The sequence below is a fragment of the Candoia aspera genome, chromosome 18 (genome assembly GCF_035149785.1).
Source record: "Candoia aspera isolate rCanAsp1 chromosome 18, rCanAsp1.hap2, whole genome shotgun sequence".
NCBI classification, from domain to species: Eukaryota; Metazoa; Chordata; class Lepidosauria; order Squamata; family Boidae; genus Candoia; species Candoia aspera.
The window spans coordinates 5,209,439-5,236,429 of record NC_086170.1 but is presented as its reverse complement, the minus strand read 5'-3'; the positions used below and the strand labels follow the sequence as shown (position 1 = coordinate 5,236,429).

The 26,991-nt window shown below is 47.6% G+C and overlaps 1 protein-coding gene across 1 annotated transcript in view; it reads left to right on the top strand.

The window, feature by feature from the left end:
• Positions 1–26,991, top strand: part of PRDM16 (PR/SET domain 16) — a 335,043-nt gene that overhangs the window by 296,506 nt on the left and 11,546 nt on the right. Inside the window, exons 4-11 of the mRNA XM_063317676.1 lie at positions 3,182–3,316; positions 9,382–9,484; positions 14,590–14,788; positions 15,311–15,458; positions 16,905–17,058; positions 19,141–20,533; positions 23,354–23,441; positions 26,013–26,185. Of these exons, the coding sequence (XP_063173746.1) occupies positions 3,182–3,316; positions 9,382–9,484; positions 14,590–14,788; positions 15,311–15,458; positions 16,905–17,058; positions 19,141–20,533; positions 23,354–23,441; positions 26,013–26,185 (2,393 nt within the window). The remainder of the gene's footprint in view (positions 1–3,181; positions 3,317–9,381; positions 9,485–14,589; positions 14,789–15,310; positions 15,459–16,904; positions 17,059–19,140; positions 20,534–23,353; positions 23,442–26,012; positions 26,186–26,991) is intronic.

Genomic DNA, 26,991 nt, shown 5'->3' with positions numbered 1-26,991 from the left:
CAGCAGCAGCACCAACGAGAAACATCACTCCGTGGCCGTTTACTGTCTTTACGGGGGGGGGGGGGGGCTCCATTTCCATTTTGCCTCCACAGCTGGCAAGATTTGCAGGGTATGAATTCAGCCAGACAAGAAAGCTTGGAAGGCAGATGTGGATGGGGGGGGCGGGACCCGCTGCTTAATCAAAGGAGGGATATTGTAAAAGACGGCTTGGAAAGTCGGCCCGTGCGTTTGCGTGGCCGGCGTTGCGTTCTTGCACTTGGCTGACACATTTTGGGTGGTCCCCTGCCTCGCCAGGCAGGGGCTTAGAACATCGCTCGTTCATCTCCTGTTAGGTTCCTACTGTAGAAGACATCTAAAATGGATATTTTATTCCTGGAAGATGTCAACAAGGAAGCCGGTTCCTGTAGGGGGTAGAGGGAATGGCCTTGAAGGACAGGAGGAAGAGGTGCCACCAAGGCAATGGCCAGATAAAAGGGGTGGGCAGATTCTGCCCCACACCACAGAGATGCCTCTCCTCCACATTCGAGCTCAGTTACCTAAAGTCCTGCCTTTCTATAGCTCAAAGCATCTGGTTTTCACACATGAGACACCATTCAAATTGAGAAACCTCAAATTTCATAGAAGCTTGGTTCCCAGGTGTTGTGGGATTAGGTGACACTTTGCTCAGGTCCCGCTCTTGATCGAACGTACCAAATGTGGCATGTGCTTGGTTGGGGTTGGTTCAGAAACAGGACCAAAACAACTCAGAGTGTTTGAATTGAAGAAGAAAGAGAGAAAATAGCATGCCGGAGGAAGAGAACTGAATTCGTCCGTCAAAGCAGGGAGTTCTGAGCATTTTGCTCTCTAGAATCTGAATCTTGAGCTACATTTGGGCCTCTAGATGTAGGTGCTACACACACACTTTCTTTTTTATCCCTTAAGGAATTTTCCCCCTTTTCACACTTAAATGGCAGATTTCGGTCCTCTCCAAACTGGGAATAACTGTACGTATTGAATTTGGCTGATGGAGATGGGCGAGAACTTTGTGGATTCGTTTCTTGATCAGAGCTCCTTCAACTCTGCGCATTTCTAAGCAAAGCTGAAGGAATTGTTCACAATCTAGGCAGGAAGGAAAAGGTTTGCTGAACAGCCCAGGAATCCCAGAAGAGATGCTCTGAATCCTTGGGTATTTGACCAAGTTGATGGAGCTAAATTAAAATGGCCACCTCTCTCATTTCCCTTCTTGTCTTTAAGAGTTTTGTGATGAATCCAACATCTGGGGATCCAAGATTGGGAAAGGTAAAGGATGAAAGGTTCAGGAGGAGCCAAAAGGGAGTTGGAGGCGTGTTTCAGTACAGGTAGTCCTCGCTTAACAACCACAATTGAGACTGGAATTTCAGTTTCTAAGTGAAGCGGCCATTAAGCAAATCCGGCCCAATTTTATGACCTTTTTGCAGCAGTCATTAAGCGAATCACTGCAGTTGTTAAGTGAGCCATGTGGTCGTTAAGTGTTCCCCATTGATTTTGCTTGCCAGAAGCTGGCCGGGAAGGTAAAAAATGGCAATCACATGACCATGGGACGCTGCGACGGTCATAAATGCAAACCAGTTGCCAAGCGCCCAAATCATGTTCATGTGACTGCAGGGATGCTGCGACAGTCATAAGTGTGAGCACCGGTTGTAAATCGGTTTTTTCAACACCGTCATAAGTCTGAACCATCACTAAACAAATGGTTGTTAAGTGAGGACTACCTGTTGTTAATGGTGATGGATCGGTGTTCTGGGGGACAGATCAAGGAGATGTTTAGAAAGAGGAATAAAACCAGAGTTGGATTGATTGATTCACCACAGCTGCTGAGTCCAACCCTCAGCTCAGTGGAAGAATTCAAATTTAAGCATCCCTGATTTAGCTTCTGCTTGAAGGCATCAGCTGGAGGATTTTATGCAAAATCCAGCAGCAAAAGCATACAATTCCACAACCTGCATTCACAACCGATAATGCACCTGGGGATTTAAAGATGAGGGGCTCAGGCTTGGAAAGAGGATCCGGGTGTGCCAGTAGATCCCATGAGGCAGCTGCTAAAAGGACAGAGGTCCTTCGGGGTGCATGGATGCTGACCATGAGAAGTGAACATCCCCCTTTCTCTGCCTTGCTTGGACGCCACATGGAGTCCTGGGTTCAGTTCCAGGCACCATCGTTCCAAAACAGGACAGGGATCCTTTGGAGTGAGTTCAAACAAGGGCTACCAAGCTGGGGAGGGTTGTGGAAATCACGCCGTACGAGGAACAGTTGGAAGATCTGGATATCTTTAGCCTCCAAAGATGACTGAGGCCGCCTTCCTAAATCTGAACCGTTGCCATATGCAAGAGAACCCCCTCGTCCGTCGGGCTTCAGAGCTAGAAGGAAGTCGGCTAGCCCTGGACCAGCCCTGGTAGGGCCTGGACGGCGAAGTCGCTTCTGGCGCTGGGAACCGGTTCCTGGGCTGCCGGCGTTTTCAGAAAGCCCTTGTCGCCCTCCGACCGGAGCCCCTTTTGCCCCGGTTTGCAGTTTGCTGAACCGTGGAGATCAGTTTGAGAGGGTGCCGCCTCCTAGGTTGACATCCGTGCCTCCGACCGAACTCCGAACCGAACGGGTAACCTTGCCAATCAGCTCCCCGCCGCTTCCTGCATTGTATTCCCCAATTCTTTATTCAGTAGCCCTTCCTGTAATCAAGCTTGGCAAGCTACCCATGCACTTGAGAATATCCGCCTGCCTCTGCAGAAGGGCGGGGAGGGCTGGTGGGGAGGGTGCGAGAATGGCTGGTGGTGCTTTCGTGATACGTGTTACCTTTCCTGTGTGAAGAAACAAGAGGTCCCTCTCTTTTGCTTTGAGAAAAGTTGAGCAGGCAGCGGAGTGGTGCCACAACTGCTCAGCAGCTCACTGCCGTCGCTTGATTTCCCACGGCCTTTGTCTGCACCTCGATGTTGGGGTTGTGAGATTCTCTCTTGCGAGAATCCAGGAAGGACTTCAGATCTGAGGCCCTCCTAGATATCTACCACCAGTGGCCAAGTCTGGGTTGAGGCAGCAAAGCTGTCTGCACAGCATGCGATGCCCCTGCAGTCCACCTGCCTGGAATAACTTGATTTCTCTCTCTCGGCCTCCCGTCCACCAGCCCTGCCTCCTGGATTCGTTTTGAGCCAAACCTTCTCATCCTCTCTTGCAGATTGGCGAGGAGCTGGATCTCAGCAAATTCTGCATGGAAACAAACCCAGCATCAAATGGGAACTGGCTGAAATACATCCGGCTTGCTCGCTCGAGTGAAGAACAAAACTTAGTGGTGTGTCCCATTAATGACCAGGTATGAACTTCTGTGCATATACACACCTGGGCCCAAACACGCACCCTGGGTTCACACATTGAGCTACATTCTGGTTTGTTTAACCAGGGTTTACGGGCAAAGCTATAATGGGCTGAGGCCACGCAGCATTCTTAAATGTGAAACTGCTTTATGACCTGGTATAGAAAACTAGTTTCTATCTATCTATCTATCTATCCATTCATCCATCCTAGATATGTTCAATTCAATTCAGTCGATTTATTCTTTTGACCACTGGTCATAACAGACAAGATAAAACCTGAACAAAAGTGGCCAAACATTAATAAAACAGATTAAACTGTGCAAAAGTCAGTAAAAACATTCAAACAATGTTATTACAGCAAAGTTTATAACTCTACTCACTCTAAAGGAAGACCTCTTTTTTGAAATAATGAACCTATATTTAAACTCTAGAGGAAAAAGATGTATAATGCACACCTCTTACAGTTATAAAAAGGACAATTCGTTCCAGAAAGTATTTTTAAAGAACTGCCATCAAAATAACAATATTTCTCGGAACACACTGCAATCAGTCTGTTCCATAATCCCACATGCTGCCAGATCAATATATTGTATAATAATAATAATAATAATAATAATAATAATAATAATAATAATAATAATAATATTGCAGCCTTAAGAACACATGCACAGCAGTGCTGTAATGGTAATAATAATTCAAGAATAGCAATAATGCTAATATGGATCCACCCATTAGACTAACTCTTGAAGGTGGTCGGCTGGTTTTGGCTAAGAATTATCAGCGAACCCACCAACTGTAGGTTTGTCAAAAATCCGTCATTCAGTGTTGTTTAAAGTAAGGTTGGAAAGGTGATGAGTATTAGAGGTGATCCACAGTTTTTTTTAAAAATGCCTCTGATAATGTAGAATATCGGGAACAATATATTCTATTTCTCTTGCATTTACAATGAATGGCACTAGGCTTTAATTCCTGATGCAGCAAAGATTCCTGAACCTTACTCAATTTTGGTTGAGTCTGGTCCCCTTGGGTGACAATCAGCTCATAAAATTATGCTTCTCAGAACAATAATTGGTTTAGATATTGCTAAATATTATTTTCATCGGAGATGAGCCCTGCTAATAACTTTCAAACCTTGCGAAGGGGGAAAAAAAAAGGATTAGATGCAGAGTTAAGCATGCTGAATGTAGGTCTCATAAAAATTACCAGGACAGGTTAGCCACGCTTGAACTTCATTCATGTCATTTTGATTGGTTTGTTCTTTCTCAAATATAAAAAAGCCACAGCGGGAAATTAAACAGCAACAACGCTATACTTGCAATGCGCTGCTAAAGATGTCTAGTCAAAAATAAGCTGCCTTATTTTCAAACAAGGAAAGTAAGAAATCTTCTGCTGGATGTGTGGAATGGCATCTTCACCGTTATCTGGCCAAATAGGTTGGGATTCATACAGCCTACGCCCGAACAGCTTGATTCACATTCAACAGGTGAAGCTTGGTTGGGGTTGTTGGAGAAATCAGTGATTTCCAGCTTGGTTGACACCCAATCTGTAAAATCCAAAAGAACGTTCTTTGTAGCCATGTATGTAATTTGCCTCAATTTAAGTCATTTGCATAACAATTTCCTGCTGCAAAGGATGTAAGTACTGCGTAGTCGACTCTAACATGAATTTAAGTGTTTTGTCTCAACTGCTTCAGATGCAGTGTTATTCTCTTATTCTGGGATAAAAATCCTGTCTGTCATAGTCCAAGTCCACTAAATGGGGCTCTGTTAAATCAAGGTTTAACTGTGTTTATAATCTCCACCGAAGAACAAAATTTCACTGTAGAAGACACACCATGCAGACTTTTACCTCCTCCCATGTTGATTGGGGCCACAGTACAGTACTCACTAATGTTGTTGTTCGTTATCAGGAAATGCATAATTATTTTACGGCCTTTCCTCAATCTGAAAGGTTTATTAAGGACAATTCTCTCTTACATATTCTCTCTGTTCTGCTCTGGTTGGACCCCATTTGGAGTCCTGGGTGCAGTTTTGGGGACCCCAGTTCAAAAGAGGCAGGAGTGAGTTCAGAAGAGGGCTTCCAAGGCGGTGAACCGTCTGGAAACCAAGCCCTCTGAGGAACAATTAAAGGATCTAGAAGTAGACCTAGACAGGAAGCACAACCAGATCAACTAATGCTACTTAGTAAGGCTACACGGACAGAATCTTGCAAGTCTGAAAGGGCAAATCTCCTGCCCTCCCTATTTACCGCCTGAGTAGTTAGGGCGGGTCCTTCCTAAGTTCCTTCCTTTGACCGTTACTCTGACATGGCCTCCTTTCTCATTCAGCTGATCGTTCCCTAGGCAGCATCTCTTCTCCCCGTCTTCCAGGGTTACCCTCACAATATGTGGCCTGCAGAAAAGATGACCGAGGGGAGAGTCTTCAAATATCTGAATGGCTCTAATGCGGAAGAACGAGTGGACTTGCCCTCTGTTCCTCCAGAGAGCTGGGGCAAAATGAATGGGTTAAAACTTCAAAGAAGCAGGTTCTGGCTAAGTGTCAGGAGGAACTTCTTGACCATACAAGCTGTGGGTCAGTGGAAGAGTTGGCCACGTCGTCTGGTGAGTTCTCCATTGCTGGAGGCCCTCAAAGAGAGGCTGCAGAGTCATCTGTCCAAATTGCTCTAGCAGATTCCATCCTCAGCAGGAGTTTGGACTGGATGACTGGAGTTGGGTCCCTCCCAACCCTAGGATCCTCTTCCAGTCAACTGTCTTCAAATTAACTGCCATAGATTTCCAGTAGTCGGGAATCACTGTCTTTAGTGACGGGTGGCAACGTCACTCCACTTTTCTCCCAATTATCAACTTCATGAAACAAAAACATCCCAACTTGCTTTCATTGCTCAAGGGAATCAGTTCTCAGGTGCGTGTGCCTGAAAAGTAGGTTTAAAATCTCTTTTTGTTCTTGAGTTTGGGTGTTCTTCTGGGCTGAGAAATTCTTCTGCATTTTTGCCAACTCATTCTGCACTACGTCCAAGGCGAGCCTGTGTGTGAACCCTTCTCTGTTTTGTTGCACCTTCTTCTTTCCACCATCTTTAGCCCCCCAAGCTTTCCACATCCTGGGCCATCCCAGGAGGAGGATTTTCCATGCTGCGCCTACTGTGGCCGCTAATACGGGCCTCCTGCTTTTTCAGAAGTGGTTGGAGAACCGGCATATTTGTGCCCATTTCAAAAGGCTGTTTCGGCCTCGCTAGACGTGGGTGAACCAAGCTGATTATAAACCCCTTTGCTAGGCAGAAAAACATGCGTAGAAATCTTTTTGGACTCTTCCTCTTCCCCCTCCTCCATATTTCTCATGGATTTGTTCCGATCCTAGACATTGTAAGGAAGGAAAGATCGGGATGCAGCGGGAGGGCATTCTGTTATATTTCTGGGCTTTGCTTTCTCCCCAGTCACCCACCCACCCCCTTGAAAGTACAAATAAAGATTTTGGTTCGTCGGGAAGGAACGAAGGGGCTGCTGGCGTAGAGACGTGAAATCCCCTTTTCCTTTGAATTGCAGTGGGGGGTGCGGTCTGCCTGACATTCGTGAGACCGGAGGCTGCATTAACAAAAGCCATGAGTGTATCGGGGACATTTCGGTGATTGATAGGCTTGACGCAAAGGCAGGCTTTTGCGAGAAATAGAGACTGAACCGAGATGTTGTAGCAGAGTTTTAAACGCTCCCCACCCCACCGTCAGGGCTTAGAGACCTGGTGTTTCTACCTGCATTGAATTTGGGGATTTTTACAGTCAGTTGCAGAATAATATGCAAGGGCCCTCTAAATTTAACCTTACGCCTTTCCCTGGGATAATGGATAAAAAAGGGAAATGCTAACCTGTTTTTCCTGGGTCTCATCCCCCCATGTGACCCAGGAAAAACAGGTTAGCATTTCCCTTTTGTATCCATCTTCTCCTCTTCCTCTTGTTCTTCCATTTTCCCCCCACTTTTGCCCCCTTGTTATCCCCAAACAGGATCACCAGATATCTCAACAGGTAAAAGCGGGCAGGGACAATTGGAAAGGACGACAAAATTGGGTTGGGGAATTCCTGTTTAACTTCCTTGGTATCTGGGACAAAAATTACAGCAAAAAACAGCAGGGGGAAAAAAATTCTCCATCAGCCCAATGAGTATTGGGGAAACTGGAAACAAGTTTTGGCATCTGAGTGCTTTAGACGTCTCCCTGTCCAGCCAGTTTTGTAAACTGTTGCAAGCAAAAACCTTTCCGTAATCTGGGATGGATTTCGACTGGTAGAAAAGGCATTTCTGTCCTTCTGTTGAGCAGTTGGGCTTATTCAGAGAGGCCTGGCCCTTTCTGCGGGCCATGAAAGGAAGCTCTTAAGAGATAGCCCTGAAGTTGTTACCAGATGAAAAGAGAAGAAAACTCGCTTCTAGAGAAGAAAATACAAGGTTTATTTAAGTACAGTAGCTGGTCCTCAGTTTTAATTGGTAAGCGCTGCCCTCTAGTGGGCGAATCCAGAAAAACTGGCTTTTCAAAAGGAAGAAAAATGTCACCAAGGGTAGCTTTTAAAATGGTAAGTTCCTGAGCCAGATTTTTCCATCTATTAAGTTAATATTTGACAAGCTGTTTGGCTGTATTGGGGAAAGATGTGCCAGAATGTATTGGCTTTAAAGAAGAAGGAAAAAAATAAGCAAATCAGGAAGAAACAATAACAGTTTTGTGCCCATTAGGGAGGAAAAAAAAGATAAATGGAATACTGTTTTTTCTGTCTGCTACAGGATGGTATGTATTATACACTGAATGAATCATTCTTTAAAGTTAAGACTCAACTGAACTCTGCTGAAATTTGCCTAAGACAGATTCGAGACAAATTCAAGCAACACCGCTAAAAAACTTTGGGCGAATTTTCACGGCCTGTTCAGAGAAGAGGAAGGGCAGAGTTCTGAGGCTGAATGCCTGCCATTCAGATATTTGGCCTCCCAAGAGTGATGGGATTTGTAGTCAGGCAATTTGGGATGATGTTACAACGGGCTGCCACATGGGAAGAAGGAAGAGGGGCCCATCTGGAGCATCCAAACTTTAGGAAGAGGGTTGACCCGATCTGGGCTGGCATTTCTCGCCAAACTGATGGTTGGGGAAACTCCAGAGGAATATTTTCTCTTAATATTCTCCATTGTTGTGTGTGTTTATATGGGAAGAAGTTGGGTAAAATACAAATTGAGTTGTTGCTACTGCAGGCAGGCAGGCGGGAGAAAGAGAGGGATAGGGAGGAAAGGAAAGATAGGGAGTCAGGAAGGGAGGGAGGGAGGGAAAGAGAGGGATGGGATGGGGAAGCAGGAGGGGAGGGGAGGGAATATAGGAAGGAAGGAAGGAAGGAAGGAAGGAAGGAAGGAAGGAAGGAAGGAGGGAGGGAGGGAGGGAGGGAAAGAGAGGGATGGGATGGGGAAGCAGGAGGGGAGGGGAGGGAATATAGGAAGGAAGGAATGGTATGCTGGCTTGAAAGAGAATGACTGACCCAAACACCACTATTCCATGTCCGTGGGTGAGCAAAGGATTATTCTCTTTCAAAAGGAAGCGTGAAGGTGAATCCGCGGCACCAAACTGAATGAGAATGGGTAGGAAAAAACGTAGAGGAGTGGCATTAATACGGATGGAGCTTGGGTTGAAAGGGACACAGAGGTGGGAAACCCTTGCAGAATTTCAAACCAACATTGCTAATTGCCTTGCCAAGGGTGGTAGACCTACTGAAGTTCATCAGAAGGATGTTGGAGTGAGGTATCTCAAGGAAATGTTACAACAATCAGGAAACATTGAGAAGACCAGCGTGTTCCCCATTAAATGTACAGTTGCACACACCATACGTCCGGTGGGGGAACGTTCTCCAGGACGGACATTGTCTCCTGTGAGAACCTTCTGGATAGGTGGGACAGTAACAGCTATCAACCACCATGATCAAGCTGAAAAACCCATTTTTTTGTTTCAAATCATGTTATAAATAGTTCTCATATTTAATTTCTCTCCCCCACCCCTTTTCTCTCTCTCTCTCTCTCTCTCTCTTTCTCTCCCTTGTTGTTGTCGATATCTAGATTTATTATAAAGTTATTAAAGAGATAGAGCCCGGAGAAGAGCTGCTGATGTATATGAAAGAAGGAAATTTCTCTGCTGGAAGCCTGCCGCCCAGTTTGGAAGGTAAGACTCATTTCCTCCCTACCCTTTTCCCAACATTAAAACCCCTTCCTTTCCAAGATACAGGTAGTCCTCACTTAACGACTACAATTGTGACCAGAATTCCAGTTGCTAAGCGAAGCTGTCATTAAGCAAATCTGATCCAATTTTACAACCTTTTTGGGGCGGTCATTAAATGAATCACTGCGGGTGTTAAGCAAACCATGTGGCCGTTAAGTGAATCATGCGGTTCCCCATTGATTTTGCTTGCCAGAAGGTCCAAAATGGTGATCATGTGACCATGGGGATGCTCTGACAGATTTAAGGGCGAAGGCCGGTCATAAGTCAGTTTTTTCAGCACCGTTGTAAGTCCGAACCATCACTACACAAATGGTCATTAAGTGAGGACTACCTGTATAGAAATGCACATGGTTTGTCTTGTACCGCCGCATGACCAGCATGAGTCATCAGGGCCAGCTCTCCTGTTAAACCTTGGACCCAATCTGCAATCATGAAGCAGAAACTCAGCCATCCCAGCAACATGTCAGATGTTCTCCTAAAGTTGCTCTGGGCTTCTGAGGTCCTCCTGTCGGGGTCTTGTCCTTGGGGTGTCCACATCAGCCATTCTCAAACTGGGATTTTCCATCCCTCCGATCAGGTCGGAATAGCTGAACAGGCCTGCCCGGGTTGTACCACTTCAGATGAGCAGGCGTGGCGGGTTCCTATGGAAAATGAGGCCACAGTGGGAGGAAGGAAATGGAAATGTAGCAACGGGGGCATATTTTTCTGGGTTTCATAGGTGTTTGTTATTATTTAGATTCCAGAAGGAGACATTTGCAAAGCCACTGAAAAAGCCAACCGAACGTACTTTCTCAACAATGCTAGTTTTTTCCATTCTATCCTCCCGCTCGCGTATCAAGCCGAGGCAGTGCTGCCTAATTGCTTCCCAAGCATAACACCCTATCATCAGAAAACATTTGACGGTTTAATACTTTGCATTTCCTTACTTTTCTATCTTTTTTTTAAAATCCCACTCACCCTTAACAGGCCTTCCTCCCCTCGCCATGCCAGGGGAGCGCCAAATTGCAGAAGAAAGGAAATGCTAAAAGGGCCCATACAAAGATAATTATCTTTGCTTTTTTTTTTCAAAATCGTTCTTTTCCTTCCCCAAACTGCAGCCAAATTCTTCAGACCCCCTTATCACTGCAGGAAATTTGAGCAGGGCACTTAAATTCCTTCGAGACATGGTTCTGGTAGATTAGCTTGTCGATGCCATATAATTGGCTTCCCCTTTGATCCCTTGGAAAGCTATTATGACCTTGTTCCTTTCTTACTATATTTATTTTTGAAACTTCTTCTGTGTGGTGACTTTCTGCTATGTCGTGAGTAGTCTTGGTGGAGCAGAAGGCCGAGACCCAGAATGCTCAATGGATGCCTCTCCTGCAAGGTCTCGAGTTTCCTTCTTCTTCTTTGAAAGCGGCTTCTGTTTTTCTGCTTCATTCACAGCAGGGACTTGAGAATCGCTTCTGGGTTTCGCTCTGTGGTCTTGTGAGCTGATTCAATCACTGGAGAGGGTGGAGGCGGCTATTCCCCATCTGGAAGAGTGCTTCCCCCAATGTCCTCCTTCGGGTGGGGCAGGGTGGGAAGCCAGGGAGGTTGCAGATGGCTGGAGAATAGATTGTTGTTGTGCTGCCTTTGCACATCTTCCCATCCGTCTCCAGCCTCCCTGGCTGCCCTTCCTTCCTACTCTGAAAATGCCTTATAGGCAAATTCCATTGGGATTGAATGAAAGGAAGAGAAGCCAGGGAGGCTGCAGGTGGCTGGAGAATAGATTGTTGTTGTGCTGCCTTTGCACATCTTCCCATCCGTCTCCAGCCTCCCTGGCTGCCCTTCCTTCCTACTCTGAAAATGCCTTATAGGCAAATTCCATTGGGATTGAATGAAAGGAAGAGAAGCCAGGGAGGCTGCAGGTGGCTGGAGAATAGATTGTTGTTGTGCTGCCTTTGCACATCTTCCCATCCGTCTCCAGCCTCCCTGGCTGCCCTTCCTTCCTACTCTGAAAATGCCTTATAGGCAAATTCCATTGGGATTGAATGAAAGGAAGAGAAGCCAGGGAGGCTGCAGGTGGCTGGAGAAAAGTTTGGGCAACGAAAGGGAGGACAAAGTCACAGTAACCCTGGTTCCCCTTGTAACTAAATCAGTGCAAGGACACTTGATTTTGCCCAGGAGAATTTCACTAAAGTTCTCTTTTCTTTGGAAGAAAACAAATAACCTCCCATCGCATTTAGTAATGGAGGGAAAAAACAGGATCATAATCAGCGAGGTTTGGTAGAGAGAAAAAAATGCAAAAAAACATTTATCCATGCAGTCCCCTGTGTAATTCAGATTTGACAGACAGCAGGAGCAGGAAAATGAAATTTCAGCTCCCTACTTGTATTAGCCTGTGCTCCTGTTTGCCTTGATGTTTCCTCTCTGCGGATGGACGAAGGGTTGAATCCTTGCTTCTTTAAACACCTCATCTCCCAGTTTAATTTTCTGCATTAAATCCTTATGAGGCTAGAAGAAGAATCAGATCAGAATTCTGGGAGTCGAAGTCCACCCGTCTTAAAGTTGCCAAGGTTGAGAAATTAGATGGTGGTGAGGGTGAGAAAATAACTCTCATCACACAGACTGGCTGAGTTGCAAAACGGCCCGGTTCAAAAATGTCCTGAGGAATGTAAATTTTGGGGGAGAAGTGGATGGGTTTGGGGGTGGGTTTTACAACATGTAAACCGGTGCTTGCGCAGCTGAGGCAGACCGAATCCAGCCAGTGAGAGAAGCTGACGAACTTTATTCGGCTTAGAAATCACAATCATCACGGTTGGTCACGAAGTCGGCCAGGAGTTCAGACTGGATTTGGCGTTTTTGTCCACCTATCAGGTCCTTCCCAAGGAGATTCATAAAATATAAAGACCCGCCAATAGAATTAGAACGACTGTGGCAAAAGAAAGCAAATTATTGATATTATTATTATTATTCACCTTTAACAAGGTGTAGTACAGTTCATAAAACCCCTGTAATCATCAGTCCAGTAAAACCACCATCGAACCGCCAAATCTCTCGACAAATGCTAACCCTAGTTTTACCTCCCAAAGCATTTTTACAGTTTTCCACCACGCCCTGCGGTACAACCAAGGGGGTACAGTTAAAATAAACCGGCCCTTAACCTGGGAAGGGTCAGGATTCACCCAGCCCTGCTCTAACCCAGAAATCAAATAAAGAAAGCTCTCATCGTCTTTCAAAGGCCACCAAACTTTTGCTAAAGTTTTAGAAGCAGGCTGGAGAAATTTGAAGCTGCTCTTTTAAAGCAGTGGAGATCAGAAGAGGCTTGAGAGTATTTATATATATAAACACACACACACAGACACACAATGTCTAGATTCCAAAGTTGCAATTTAGCAAATTGAGCATCACATGGAAGCGCCACCTCTTTTGAACGAGCATCGCAACCCTTGGCCTGCCATCTTGCCACTGCGTTCCTTTGCAATTCCATTTGAGTATAATCCCCATTGCATGACTTTATTAGACACATATAGGAACACACACACACACACACAAAAGAAATATATGACATGTCACTTGGACCTTTGAGCCTGCTTTTGAATCAAACACTTGGGGGTTTCTGGAGAGAGGTGTTTTTTTAAAAGTTTGAACAAGTGTTTCAGCCTCAGCGAATTGCTGTCTTCGAAAGCCAGAGATGGTGGTTTCTGCTGGGGACCAGCGTAGACCCCCAATGCTTGCCAGCAGAAATTGCTTAAGTTTAAGTCAATGGTAAAACTATTAGAGAAAGCGTGGAACTTTAATTGCAAAACAAGCTTTAATGACCAGAAGCTGGAGAGGGCAAAAAACATAGGAAAGGAAAAAAACTGGAGCTTGCGAAGGCTGTTTTTCAAGTAGAAGAGAGACAGAGAGGGGGGAAAAAAAATCCCAACTTTGTTCCGCTGGAAAATTTACAACGCTAAGCTGATTGTTTGGCTTGGCGCTTGCATCAGGATGCTGTCTTGTAAACTTAATAATAGCTGCCCTTCTTTTAATTTGTTTGACCTTGACTGGAATAATTTATTATGTGTGCATTAGAGGACACACACACACACACACACACAGACACGCACATGGTTCCTTCTGCACACACTTTCTTTTAAAGCAAAGAATTTGACGGGCAGAATTTCGACTTTTGGGTTGTGTTGCCAGGGTCCTCAGCACTCAGTGTCATATCCGAAGAGCGGAGAACACCTTTGAGCATAAATCCAATCCAAGACAAAACTCAAAGCAGTTTCTGTCCTTGGAAAGATACTATTTTAATGTCAGGTTCAGATTTGAAAGAAATCAGCCAAAATAGGCCCTGCTGAGGCCCGGTAGAGCCAATTTGTGCCCTCCCATCAAAAATCTGCAGAAAGAGGAATTTATTTTGAACTTATTACTCTGACCTGAGCGAGTGCTTCTCAAATCCGCTTCGAAAAAAATCAGTTATGTCTTAAAAAAAAAAAAAGAACTTACCCCAAGGAGATTTCCATTACAAAGCCAGGGTCTAGGAAAATTTACATGACAAAGAGTGACATCAGAGAAATTTACATTAAAATGTAAATGCCTCCACAAATTGTACATTAAAACCCAGGTTCCTTGGGGGAAGCTGCAGGAGAGAAAATAGTGAATAAAAATGGGTGGTTGCTCTTTAATGTGGTATGCAGTTCTTTTTTGCTTCTGCATGTAGATTAAAAAGGCAGGGTTAACCCAGTGTTTCTCGAACTTGGCAACTTTAAGACGTGTGGACTTCAACTCCCAGCATTCCCCAGCCAGTTTTAAGACATATGGACTTAGCTCCCAGCATTCCCCAGTCAGGCTGGGGAATGCTGGGAGTTGAAGTCCACACGTCTTAAAGTTGCCAAGATCAAGAAACTCTGGGTTTAACACCAGATTAGCAAGGTCTCCACCTGAGAATCACACCCATCGAAGTAAATGAACACTGGTTTCAGTCAACACTTGGCAGTTTTCTACAGCTCAACAAGTATCCTTATTAAATCAAGGCCTCGGGGAATTTCCGTCCTCCAGCATCACCGCCGATAACCCTGGGGTTTCTGCTCTTTCCACAGAAGTCCATACATTCCGTTGTGAGGACTGTGACGAGCTCTTCCAGTCGAAGGTAGAGATGAGGCGGCACAAGAAATATTCCTGCCACCCCGTCGGCTCTCTGTACGAGTCCCTGAGCGAGGAGATCAAGCAGGAGGGGGCCGAGGATGAGCAAGCTCACGAGTGCAAAGACTGTGAGAGGATGTTTCCAAACAAGTACAGGTGATGGTGGCAACACCACGGGAATGTCGCTGTCTAGATCAGTGTCTTTCAAGCTTGGCAGCTTGGTGGGCTTCAACTCCCAGAATTCCCCAGCCAGCATGCTTTAAGACGGGTGGGCTTCGACTCCATGCAAGGCTGGCTGGAGAACTCCGGGAGTCGAAGTCCACCCATCTTAAGGTTGCCGAGGTTGAGGAACGCTGGTCCAGATCTTTAGATACGGAAGATCTTCAGATGGAGAATAAGAAGAGGTCTTTGTGGCCTCCTTTAGGGCAAACTGGGAGGAGGCCAGAGAGAGATCCCAGATGTCTCTTGGGCTGGCTCACCAAACTGATCGTACATTGAGTCCAATGAGGAGGGTCATTCTCATCAGGCGGGCTGGTACAGCTCAGGGTGATCATATCCCCCCATGAAGGTGGTTCTTCTTGGACCTCCTTGGGGACAGTTGGGTGTCCCCAGCGGGGAGCTCCGTTTCTAAAGCCCCCAGCCATCCCACCCTCTCCTTCCCTTGCTCTTCTCCAACAGCTTGGAGCAGCACATGATCATCCACACAGAAGAAAGGGAATATAAATGCGACCAGTGTCCCAAGGCCTTCAACTGGAAATCAAACTTGATCCGCCACCAGATGTCACACGACAGTGGCAAGAGATTTGAGTGTGAAAACTGCGTGAAGGTATGGCCGTTGGGATCGGCGTGCCCTTGTTAAGGCTGCTGGTGGGTTGGGCGAAAGGCCAGTGCTCAAAGAGGTGGGCACAGCCCTTCTCTCTCTGTGTCAGCCCTTTGAGGTAGTCCAGCAGGAAACCCAAACCATGAGGGCTACCACCGCCTTTAGTGTAAGGTCACAGTAACAGAATCTTGCAAGTTGAAAGTATTTCTCCCCTCCTTTCCGTTTACTCTCCAGAAAATTAGGGAGGGCCCCTTCTGAGATGCCCTCCACACTCCCATCCCTTCTGTGGGCTGAGCTGCCTCTTATCTAGTCTGCGGCTCTTCCTCCTGTCTCCCAAGGTTATTCTCACAGCACTCTCCCAAACCAGTTTTTAAGAGTTCACCACCAACGGGAAATATCCATTAACATTCAGTAGCATCCAAAGGATGCTTCTCTTGTACTAGGCATGGCCTCCCCAAAGCCTCTGTACATCTTCTTCACGGTTGTCCTAGATTGGCTTCCTCTTCATTTGTACATGCAGACAATGCTTCTGCTAGGATGGCTGGTGAGGCAGCTGTGCAGCTGTTAGATGACCAGGGAAAGAACAGATCATCCCTTGGGCATGCTTCTGTATTACTCTCCTTGATATTCAACTGTATTTTTCCCCTCTCCAGTGCCATCATCCCTTCACAATAAGCCAGATCAGGAAACAATTACTTCAAAATATACTAAAACTCATCTATATGAGTTATCTGTATCTACATATATCAGTAGAAATAGGCTATAATAACAGATTCTTGACACCATTTCCCCTCTCTTCCTTCTCATACCAAAGAGAGTCAAGACGGGGCCATCTTGAGTTTCTTTCTCACACTTTCCTGTCTTCCCGGGGCTGAGCAGTTATTTTACTGAGGGTCGCTATGCATTTTCTCCAAGTCCATCTCTGCACTTCTCTACAAAACTTTGAATAAGACTGCCAGAAACTGCCCCAAGTTGTAAATGAACTGTACATTTTAACCTGGTTGAAAAGCAAAGTATTTACTGTATCCCAGGAAAAAACTACATGAACTATATTTAATTTTAGTTCCCTTCCTTTAAGTGTAATTGGAACTGTTGAGCTTTTTGACCCGTCTCTGCTCCTTCAGAAGGCCTAAGCTTGCCCCTGGGGGGAAAAAAATGACAATCTCTCCCATTTTGCTGATCCTGCAGTCATTCTAGAGCTCTGCAAAGCATTGATAAAATTGAAATCGATTCAGTCCGCCCTCCAAATTGAAGCAACTCCCCTAGCAAATTGGAATGGTGAATGGAACCAGTCAACCGGCTTGGATGCTGTCAAATCAAATCAACCAAGTCGAATCAGATATGAGCCTGTTCATATACAGACACGCGTGCGCACAAACTAGATTCCCCTACAAGAAAATGGCATGTTGTCTTACTCTGAATCTTCAAGAGGTTGTTTTGCCCTCTCCTCAGGTCTTCACGGACCCCAGCAACCTCCAGAGGCACATTCGTTCTCAGCACGTCGGTGCACGGGCGCATGCTTGTCCAGACTGCGGGAAGACCTTTGCCACTTCTTCTGGCCTCAAACAGCACAAGCACATCCATAGTACTGTGAAGCCTTTCATATGTAAGTTGCCCCAGCCACTCCCTTCTCCCCCAGAAATTCCCGTGATATTCAGTGGAAGGGGGAGCAGCCAGGGAGGCTGCAGAGGGCTGGAGAGAAGATGCTTGTTGTGTTTTTCTGTTCTGTGTCTTCCCATCCCTCCCCAGCCTCCTGGCTGCCCTTCCTGGCAGATCTGAAAATATCTCATGGGCAAATTCTCTTGGGATTGAATGGAAATGAAGGAAGCCAGGGAGGCTGCAGAGGGCTGGAGAGAAGATGCTTGTTGTGTTTTTCTGTTCTGTGTCTTCCCATCCCTCCCCAGCCTCCCTGGCTGCTCTTCCTGATTGGAAAAATCCCATTGGAGAAATTCTCTTGGGATTGAATGGAAATGAAGGAAGCCAGGGAGGCTGCAGAGGGCTGGAGAAAAGATGCTTGTTGTGTTTTTCTGTTCTGTGTCTTCCCATCCCTCCCCAGCCTCCTGGCTACCCTTCCTGGCAGATCTGAAAATATCTCATGGGCAAATTCTCTTGGGATTGAATGGAAATGAAGGAAGCCAGGGAGGCTGCAGAGGGCTGGAGAGAAGATGCTTGTTGTGTTTTTCTGTTCTGTGTCTTCCCATCCCTCCCCAGCCTCCTGGCTGCCCTTCCTGGCAGATCTGAAAATATCTCATGGGCAAATTCTCTTGGGATTGAATGGAAATGAAGGAAGCCAGGGAGGCTGCAGAGGGCTGGAGAAAAGATGCTTGTTGTGTTTTTCTGTTCTGTGTCTTCCCATCCCTCCCCAGCCTCCTGGCTGCCCTTCCTGGCAGATCTGAAAATATCTCATGGGCAAATTCTCTTGGGATTGAATGGAAATGAAGGAAGCCAGGGAGGCTGCAGAGGGCTGGAGAGAAGATGCTTGTTGTGTTTTTCTGTTCTGTGTCTTCCCATCCCTCCCCAGCCTCCTGGCTGCCCTTCCTGGCAGATCTGAAAATATCTCATGGGCAAATTCTCTTGGGATTGAATGGAAATGAAGGAAGCCAGGGAGGCTGCAGAGGGCTGGAGAAAAGATGCTTGTTGTGTTTTTCTGTTCTGTGTCTTCCCATCCTTCCCCAGCCTCCTGGCTGCCCTTCCTGGCAGATCTGAAAATATCTCATGGGCAAATTCTCTTGGGATTGAATGGAAATGAAGGAAGCCAGGGAGGCTGCAGAGGGCTGGAGAGAAGATGCTTGTTGTGTTTTTCTGTTCTGTGTCTTCCCATCCCTCCCCAGCCTCCTGGCTGCCCTTCCTGGCAGATCTGAAAATATCTCATGGGCAAATTCTCTTGGGATTGAATGGAAATGAAGGAAGCCAGGGAGGCTGCAGAGGGCTGGAGAGAAGATGTTGTGCCTCTCTGTCCCACATCTCTCTCCAGCCTCCCTGGCTGCTCTTCCTGATTGGAAAAATCCCATTGGAGAAATTCTCATGAGTTGAATGGAAATGAAGGAAGCCAGGGAGGCTGCAGATGTCTGGAAAGAGGATAGTTGTGTTTTTCTATTTGTTCCACATCTTCTTATCACTCTCCAGCCTCCTTGGCTGCCCTTCCTTCCTGATCTGAAAAAGCCCCAGAGAAGCAATTCCCTTGCAGCGGAATGGAAGCTGGGAAGCCAAGGAGGCTGCTGATGGCAGGAGAGAGGATTGCAGAGTGAGAGATCAGACATTCACCTACTTCCCTCGGATAACTTGGCATTACAGAACTGCGAGAACGCCATGCTCCACCCTGGAGAATTTCTCCGAAATGCTCATCTCCTTGAAAGAAACTTGGAAAGCCAATTCTCTTTCACCAAATCAAATGAGGACCAGTGGGAAAAAAAACACAGGAGAAATATCTCTGCTCCGCACTCCTCCTTTCCAGTAAATCCCACGTTCTTTTGGTCCGCGTTGTCACCCGTCCACGTGCTCCCGGCCCCGCTCCTCCAAGGCAGCCGTTTTGGTCATCTTGGCAGTGGTTTGAAAACCATCCCAACTCCCCTCTTTTATTCTCCGCCATTAATCTCTTGGGAATCCCAGCCTTCTTTCACATCCCACCAGTTCTTTCATATTAATTTCATACTGGGTTCTGGTCTTTTGGTTTCTGTTGATGCTTTAGGCGAGGTCTGCCACAAATCCTACACGCAGTTCTCCAACCTCTGCAGACACAAGCGCATGCACGCCGACTGCCGGACCCAGATCAAGTGCAAGGACTGCGGCCAGATGTTCAGCACCACCTCCTCGCTCAACAAGCACCGGCGCTTCTGCGAGGGCAAGAACCATTACAACCCCGGGGGCCTTTTCGCACCAGGTCTGCCTCTCACCCCCAGTTCCATGATGGACAAGTCTAAGACATCGCCGAACCTCAACCACACCGGACTCGGTTTCGGTGATTACTTCCCCGCCCGGCCGCACCCAGGGGGACTTCCGTTCTCACCCGCTCCCCCAGCGTTCCCGGCTCTCGCTCCCGGATTCCCAGGTATCTTTCCCCCCTCGCTGTACCACAGGCCGCCCCTCCTGCCCCCCACGCCCCTGCTCAAGAGTCCCATCAACCACACACCAGAGGCCAAGCTCCCCAGCCCTCTGGGCCACTCCCCGCTCCCCCTGATGTCCGCCATCAGCAACAGCGGCCACCCGCTGCCTGGGGAGGAGAGATTTAACAGCGCCAATTTGGGGAACTCCTACTTGGAGAAGCTCAAAGCCAGGACTAGCGACCTGTCGGACGCGAGCGACTTCGAGGACGTCAACACAACAACGGGCACCGATCTGGAGACCACCACCGGGACCGGGTCGGACTTGGAGAGCGACGCCGAGAGCGACCGGGACAAAATGAAGGAGAAAAACAAGCCAGGAGAGAACAAGCCGGATTTCGGCAGCGGCTCGGCGCCCACAAGCTCAGCCAACAACATGAGCGACCTCCCTGTCTTCTACTCCCAACATACTTTCTTCCCTCCTCCCGAGGATCAGCTGCTGCCGATGGTGGGGGCCGCTAACGACTCCATAAAGGCCATTGCTTCCATCGCGGAAAAGTACTTTGGGCCCGGGTTCATGGGCATGCAAGAGAAAAAAATGGGGACCCTCCCATACCATTCCATGTTTCCATTCCAGTTCCTGCCCAACTTCTCCCACTCAGTCTACCCTTTCACGGACCGGGCCCTCAACCACAGTTTGCTGGTCAAAGCCGAGCCAAAGTCGCCCAGGGACCTGCACAAAATGGGCGGTGCCTGCCTGGAGTCCCCCTTCGACCTCACCACCAAGCCGAAGGAGGCCAAGCTGGCCCACGCCCAGCCCGCCCGTCCCACTGGTGAGGAGCAGCCACTGGATCTCAGCATCAGCAGCCGCATCCGGGCCAGTCACAATGGGAGTCGGGACCCCCGGAAGAACCACGTCTATGGCGAGAGGAAGCTCGTGGCCGGCGATGGGGTACCCAAGATGTCTCAAGCTCAGATGCTTCCGCAGCCCTCCCTACACTACGCTAAGCCCTCCCCTTTCTTCATGGACCCCATATACAGGTATTAACATTCTCAGCCTTGATGGTGTGTTGCAGAAGCACCTCCATTGAGGAGGGAGGTGTGTCACTAGTTTCTTCGCAGCACTCACTGGGTGGAGTTTTTTCCCTCCTGCTGATCCAAAATTAAAATTACTATATCCAAACATGTTTAAGAAAGTGAGGTTTGGGTCAAACCCGGTGTCCTTAAAGGCTCCACTGCAGCTGCAAGCTAGATGTCTCTTTCTTGTCTCTCCCAGCTGCTCATCCCACGAGCTGACCACAGGGACCTTCAAATCCTGTGGTCAGCTCACAAGGAGCAGCCATCCAATGTGCAGGCGGGCTATCTCTCGGTCTCTCCTTCTCCGGAGAGGCTCCGCTGGCCCAGACTTGTTGCCTGGCCACCGGTCTGCACCACAGTGTCATCTCTTCTCCCTTGGAGACATGGTAGTTCACCATAGCCCTCACCCAGAAGTAGATGCAGTCACCCACCCAGACACAAGGAATGGGAAGGCTGGGCGGAAGAGAAGAGAAGAGATTAGGCAGCTATCAAATGTAGAAGGCACAGGCGGTGATAATTCCTGACAGGGATGGAGGGAGGGAGGGAGGGAGGATTGATGGGTGGATGGAGGATGGATGGATGGGTGGGGGGATGGATGGATGGAGGATGGATGTGTAGATGGATGGAGGATGGATGGAGAAATGGATGGAGGGTGGATGGATGGATGGAAGATGGATGGATGGATGGATGGATGGTAGATGGAGGATGAATGGATGGATAGATAGATGGATGAAGGATGGATGGATGGAGAGATGGAGGATGGATGGATGAATGGAGAAACGAATGGATGATGGAAGGATGGTTGGATGAATGGCAGACACCCATTTTCTCAGAATATCTTGTGAAGTCCCAATGTTTGTTTTTGTAAAAAAAAAAAAAATCCAGAAGCCACCATTAAGGGCAAACCCTCCCAAGGAGTGTTATGCATCAGAATGTACAGCTGGCAAGTAGTCTGTACTTTGTAGTCTGTAAGGTCTGACTCCATCACGCCATTTGCTCTCCTAGCCGTGTTCCTCCCGGGATTCCAGTTAAAGCAGGAACACGGGAGGGGCGGCTGCTTGAGAGCAATTCCCATTGTCCCCAGCGATTGCCCCCACGGGCCAGGGCCGATAGGAATCCCAGCCCCGTGGGGCTGGAGACGTGGCCCAACCCTCTGGCAATGCAGACTCTCTTTCGTGGGAGATGGAAGCGGCTGCAGCCCGGCAAGAGAGCAGCCCCTCGACGTCTCGCCTGGAAACCGGGCAGGAAAAACAAAGGTTGGAGATGCCTTTGCCAGTTAAAATAAGACAGTGCTGGGAAAATGCGCAGGGGGGGAGGGAGCAGAGGACAGATAAGACTCGGAGAGGAGAGTCGTTGCAGACACAAAGGGGCTTCAACCTTCGACCCAAATTAGCAAATGTAGAACCACCAAGTGGGGTGGGTGCCACGTATTATCATCTCCCCTGGCCTTCCCTTCCAAACCGGTCCTAAAGTCCACCTTTTTGTCCTTGTTTCCTCTGTCCGCATCCCCTTCTCTGGCTAGCTAGAACGCTGCATCCCCATTAGCTGGGTTTTCCTTGGTGATAGGGGTAGAATCGCCCTCCTGATTTCTTTTTCAAAGAATTACCTGGTTTTTCTGTGCACTGCCTGTTTCCCCAAACCTTTGGACGTCTTCTCATTTCTGAATGGCCTCGTGGCCGTTGGTGCTCCTCAGCCCCCTTTGCGGTAGGAAGAACCGTTGCTGCACCGAAACGTTCTCAAAGAGATTCAGGCCACTCGCATTATTAAAATTGCGATTATTAGCACTAAGCTAATTAGCACTAAGCTACACACGGTTTAATGTTTTCCACATCTTCTCCAACTGGAGCTGGGGGCTGCAGGGGCCCATGGTGGCATCTTTCACAAATCCTTCCATATTTGTCTCTTTAGCCATAACAGAGTTTAGCTCCTGGGCAGATGGCTGACTGAGCCTGCACAGGTATGCACGCTTATCAGGAAAAATTGTCACACACACACACACACACACACACACCATCATTGAGCCAGACGTCACTGGCTTGTGAAGGCTGATGCGAATTGTAGGGCCACCACAACAAGTGGACCACAGTTCCACAGTCATTTCTGAAAGCAAAATGCCCCTTAAAGATCACAGAATTTCATACCTACCTACCACTTTGCCCTAAACTTCTCTTACTCAAAGAAAAAACACAGCTTCTGAAGATACAGCAACTTCTTACTGTCCATGGAAGATGAAGCTAGGCCAGATGTCACCGTTCTCCTTACGGTCTTCCAAATTCTCATCATGGCTCAGGAATTCAGGGAAGAGAAGATCTCACTTTCTGGAATGTGACCCCGTTGGAGAAAGATGAGCTAGGTTATCAATCCAGTTGACCCAAGAATGCCTGATCCGCATGCAGGACGGCTCTCTCGGTACCTGAGAGGGCTGTTCCTCAAGTAATTACCTGGGGTGGTATGCTTGAAAAGAACGTGTTGCAATACCATGCAGTGGCATTTTGCAGAAAACGCCCAACCGAGATCATCCCTGCCAGCCTAGGTAATGTCTTCCTGGTGCAACATATTCAAGCAGGCCTTGAATGATGGCTTGTGTTTCCTCAAGGGAAATATTAGAACAGAGAAGCCTGGTTTTTTGGGTGGGTTGCTCTCCTTATTTAAATGTAATCTCACTGGTTGGACAAACTGATGCAGAAGTAGTTCCTCTCCTTTTTAGAAACTATACGGTGCTCCCCAAGAGGAGATTGTATGTTTTCTTCTGTGAGGTATGTAACCCTCTGTGTTGTTGTCCAGCAGGGTGGAGAAGCGGAAGGTGGCTGACTCAGTTGGAGCACTAAAGGAGAAATATCTGAGGCCTTCACCACTGCTTTTCCATCCTCAGGTAAGACCGAGAAACACTGGATACCTTCAGTGTGCGCAACCTAGCTACCGAATTAGCCAGTTTTCTGATATTGTGCAATCTGTTGAACCACAACTTGATCAAATGCTCTTGGGTCCAGACAAGACTTTAAGCCTCCCCCCAGATGATAGCCAAAGTAACCAAGCTGCATGAAGGCAGCCACCAAGTCTTGGTCAAAAGTGGTTGTGTGAACAGAAGTTCACTCTTCTGCTCCAAGTTTGTGGAGGATCATCCTGGGGACAGGGTGGTTTATCAGATGAAGCACATGAAGCCAGAATTCAGGACCTTGGAGAGCTCCACATGCAGCAGGTTGCTCCCTAGAGTTCCAGAGACTTTTATCTACCATAGATGGTTCTACCACTGGGGAGAGGAGGCACACGTGGCTGGTTCTTAGGCTTAAAAGGCCTCGGTCTCTGATGCAGGCCAAGAATGAGTTTGCCTATTGTGCTAAGCCATGACTTGGTCAACAAAGCCACAACCCGTGCAGTTGAGTTCACACGAGGCTCGGAGCATCAAACAAGTGTTCTCGGGCCCTTAATCTGGCCAGCTTCTTCTCCCGATCTCTGATCAGAAAATTGAGGGGTGGAGCTTTGGGGCGTGATTGGAACAAAACTGTGGAGGAATTTTAGGCAGAGGAAAGAGGAACACCAATTTAGATGATCAAGCAGAGGCCTTCAACTCCTACTTTTAAGATGCGTGGACTTCGACATCTTGTTGGCCCACTCTGGCTGGCTGGTCTTGGGGAACTTTGGCTGTGTGGACCAAAAATGGCAGAGGACAATGCCAGACTCCTTTGCTGTACCACCAAAGCTTCATGACCTTTTCCTCGTGGAGAAGAGGGTTGCCCCCGTGACCCAAAGTCTGGAGCCGTGCTTGGTGGAAAAGTTAGAACGGTTGGGGCACCTTAGGTTTTTGAAAGGAAGCAAGGAAGGGGGAAATGATATAAGGCTTGGAGGAAATCTCTCACTTTCAAAAGAATGGAACAGGGGGCAGAAATTTCCTTTGCCAGAAGTTGCTCTGCCAGGCTGACTTTCACTGCGCCCGCTTGGTGACAGCGCCTCCCGGTTGTCAGCTGTAGGCCAGAGATCCGGCCCAAATCTTTTGCATCCATCTCGATTGCCTTTCTGTCAGCATTCCCAAGGGTTTTGTTTCCAGAGGAGCCGCATTGTTTCCCCGCTGGCGTGTTTCCCACTTTGCAGAGAGGCAGTTCGGACGTCTTTTGTGAACGGCCGGGGCCAAGCCGCTTTCCCGGCTAAACTTAGTCCCTTCATTGTTTTCCCTTGGCCGGAAAGTTTGGTTAATAACTTCCCTCCATTTTCCTTTCAACGGGCTCTACAATGAGATCAGGCTGGCCAGGAAGATCCTGTGTTTGTGTGGGTCAAAATAGTGGAGAATAGCTCCAAAAAGGGGTGATAATTCTCCGAGCAAGTCTGCTGAGAAAGGCGTCCACGCCAAGCTTGGACTGGGGCTGGCGAAGATTAAAATCGCCCCAACGCCATGTTGACAGGGAGAACCGGCTGTTATTAAGAGAGAGCTCCATAACAGCATCCCCGTCCTATTATTATTATTACTACTACTACTATTACTATTATTGTTATTACTATTATTGTTGTTACTATTATTATTCCCAGATTACAGTGGTAGTTCTCCATCAGTGAGGCATGCCCAACAGGTTTAAGAAAAGCCCACTGCTTCCCGAATGGCATCTTGCGTGAAGGATTTCGCCTACGCCAATAACTTTTCTGTTTGCAGGAGCCACCCTTCCTGTTCGTTTGAAACTGCCGACCTGCAAACCTGGCTTATCATACCCTTTGCTGGCCTCTGGTTTAGCAGGCTCAGCTGCTGCCCCTTGCCAGTGCAGTGCAGTGTATTGATTTCTTTTGTTTCTTTTTAAAATGCCTCTGTTGACCCCTGCTGGTTTTCTCTTCGGTTTTCTCTTGGTTCTCCTGGGTACTGTGAGAAGCCACCTAATTGTGGCTTATGAGTGGACAAGCCGTGGCTTAGTGGAATGGGAGAACATCACGGTTTGAACTAAGGTTCGAAAACACTTCAACTCCTCAACTCTTCACCCACTCAGCAATGCTCCTCGCCAGAAGTTATTATTTTGGCCAAGCTGCTTCGGCACCAGGGATTTGAGCGGTTCAGTAATGAAAGAGGCAGGGCCTCTCCTTCAGGCTGGATGGCCACCTGAACAGGGGTTGGACTAGATGATCTCCAAAGTCCCTTCCACGTGCCTCTGGATTCGCCTCATGCCCTTTTTTGCCCTCAGATTTCCAGATAGCACCACCACAACGCAGTGGGTCGGTGTATGTTTGCCGAAGAAAAAAAAGCAAAATCGGGAAGTTATTTTACTTCTGATCTTTTTTTTTTAATTTAAAAAATGTGCCTTAGGTAGGATCCAACACTCACAAGGGAGGAGCCAGGGAAGGAGGAAGACTTTGACTAATGGGGGACAATCAAGGTGGCAGAGTCGAGTCAAGCTGATTTTGTTTTGTTTTGTTTTGTTTTGTTTTGTTTTGTTTTGTTTTGCTTCTCCCTCTCTTTTGGCATTAGATGTCAGCCATAGAAACGATGACAGAGAAACTGGAAAGTTTTGCAGCCATGAAGACAGATGCCGGGGGGGCTTCCTTGCCGCCCCTCCCTCACCATCCTTTCAACTTCCGGTCGCCCCCCCCAACATTATCAGACCCCATTTTGCGCAAGGGCAAAGAACGTTACACCTGCAGGTAAAAAGCCGGGGGGGCAGGTGCCAGTCCGTAACAGGGACACACATTGCGGTGCAAGGCTGAAGGGAGAAGGTAATCTAGACCAGTGTTTCTCAACCTTGGCAATTTTAAGATGGGTGGACTTCAACTCCCAGAACTCCCCAGCCAGAAGTCCACCCATCTTAAAATGGCCAAGGTTGAGAAGCACTGGTCTAGATAAATAAGTGCCTTCTCACCCTCCTTGCTTGTTCGCCCCTGTCCCCGTCGTGCCAGCTGGAAAACTCAACCAAGAAGACCCCCTTCTCTTCCGTGGGCAACCATGCAGGTCCATGGACAGTGGCGATAGGGCACCAGTGCCCAAATCAGACCACCTCGTGGCTTTCTGTGGACGTGGCTCCAAATTGGACGTAGTTCTGGATTTCTCAGCTAAATAATTCAGGGAAGAACAAGCTGCAGGCAACCGTCTCAGTGGAAACTTCTTCTCCTAGGCAAGCGCCTCCCCAAGGCTCTTTGAGCGAGATTAATGAAATGGAAGGGAGACGTTCCCAGAATTTCAGCAACTGAGCCGTTTCCCAGTCAGTGCTACTGTGTCCCCGGAGTCATTAGGATTGTTTATTTTACTTATTTATTAAATTTGTATCACCGCCCATCTCCCCCCAAAGGAGGGACTTATTTTTCCCTGGGAATTATATTTTCCCTGGGAATTACATTTTCCCCTGTTTTGGGGCAAACATTTTTGTTGTGAACCAACATCTGTTTCATTGGTAACAGCGATGCTGCTGCCAGAAAGCCAATTTCTGAACCCGAATCTTGAATGTTACAAATAA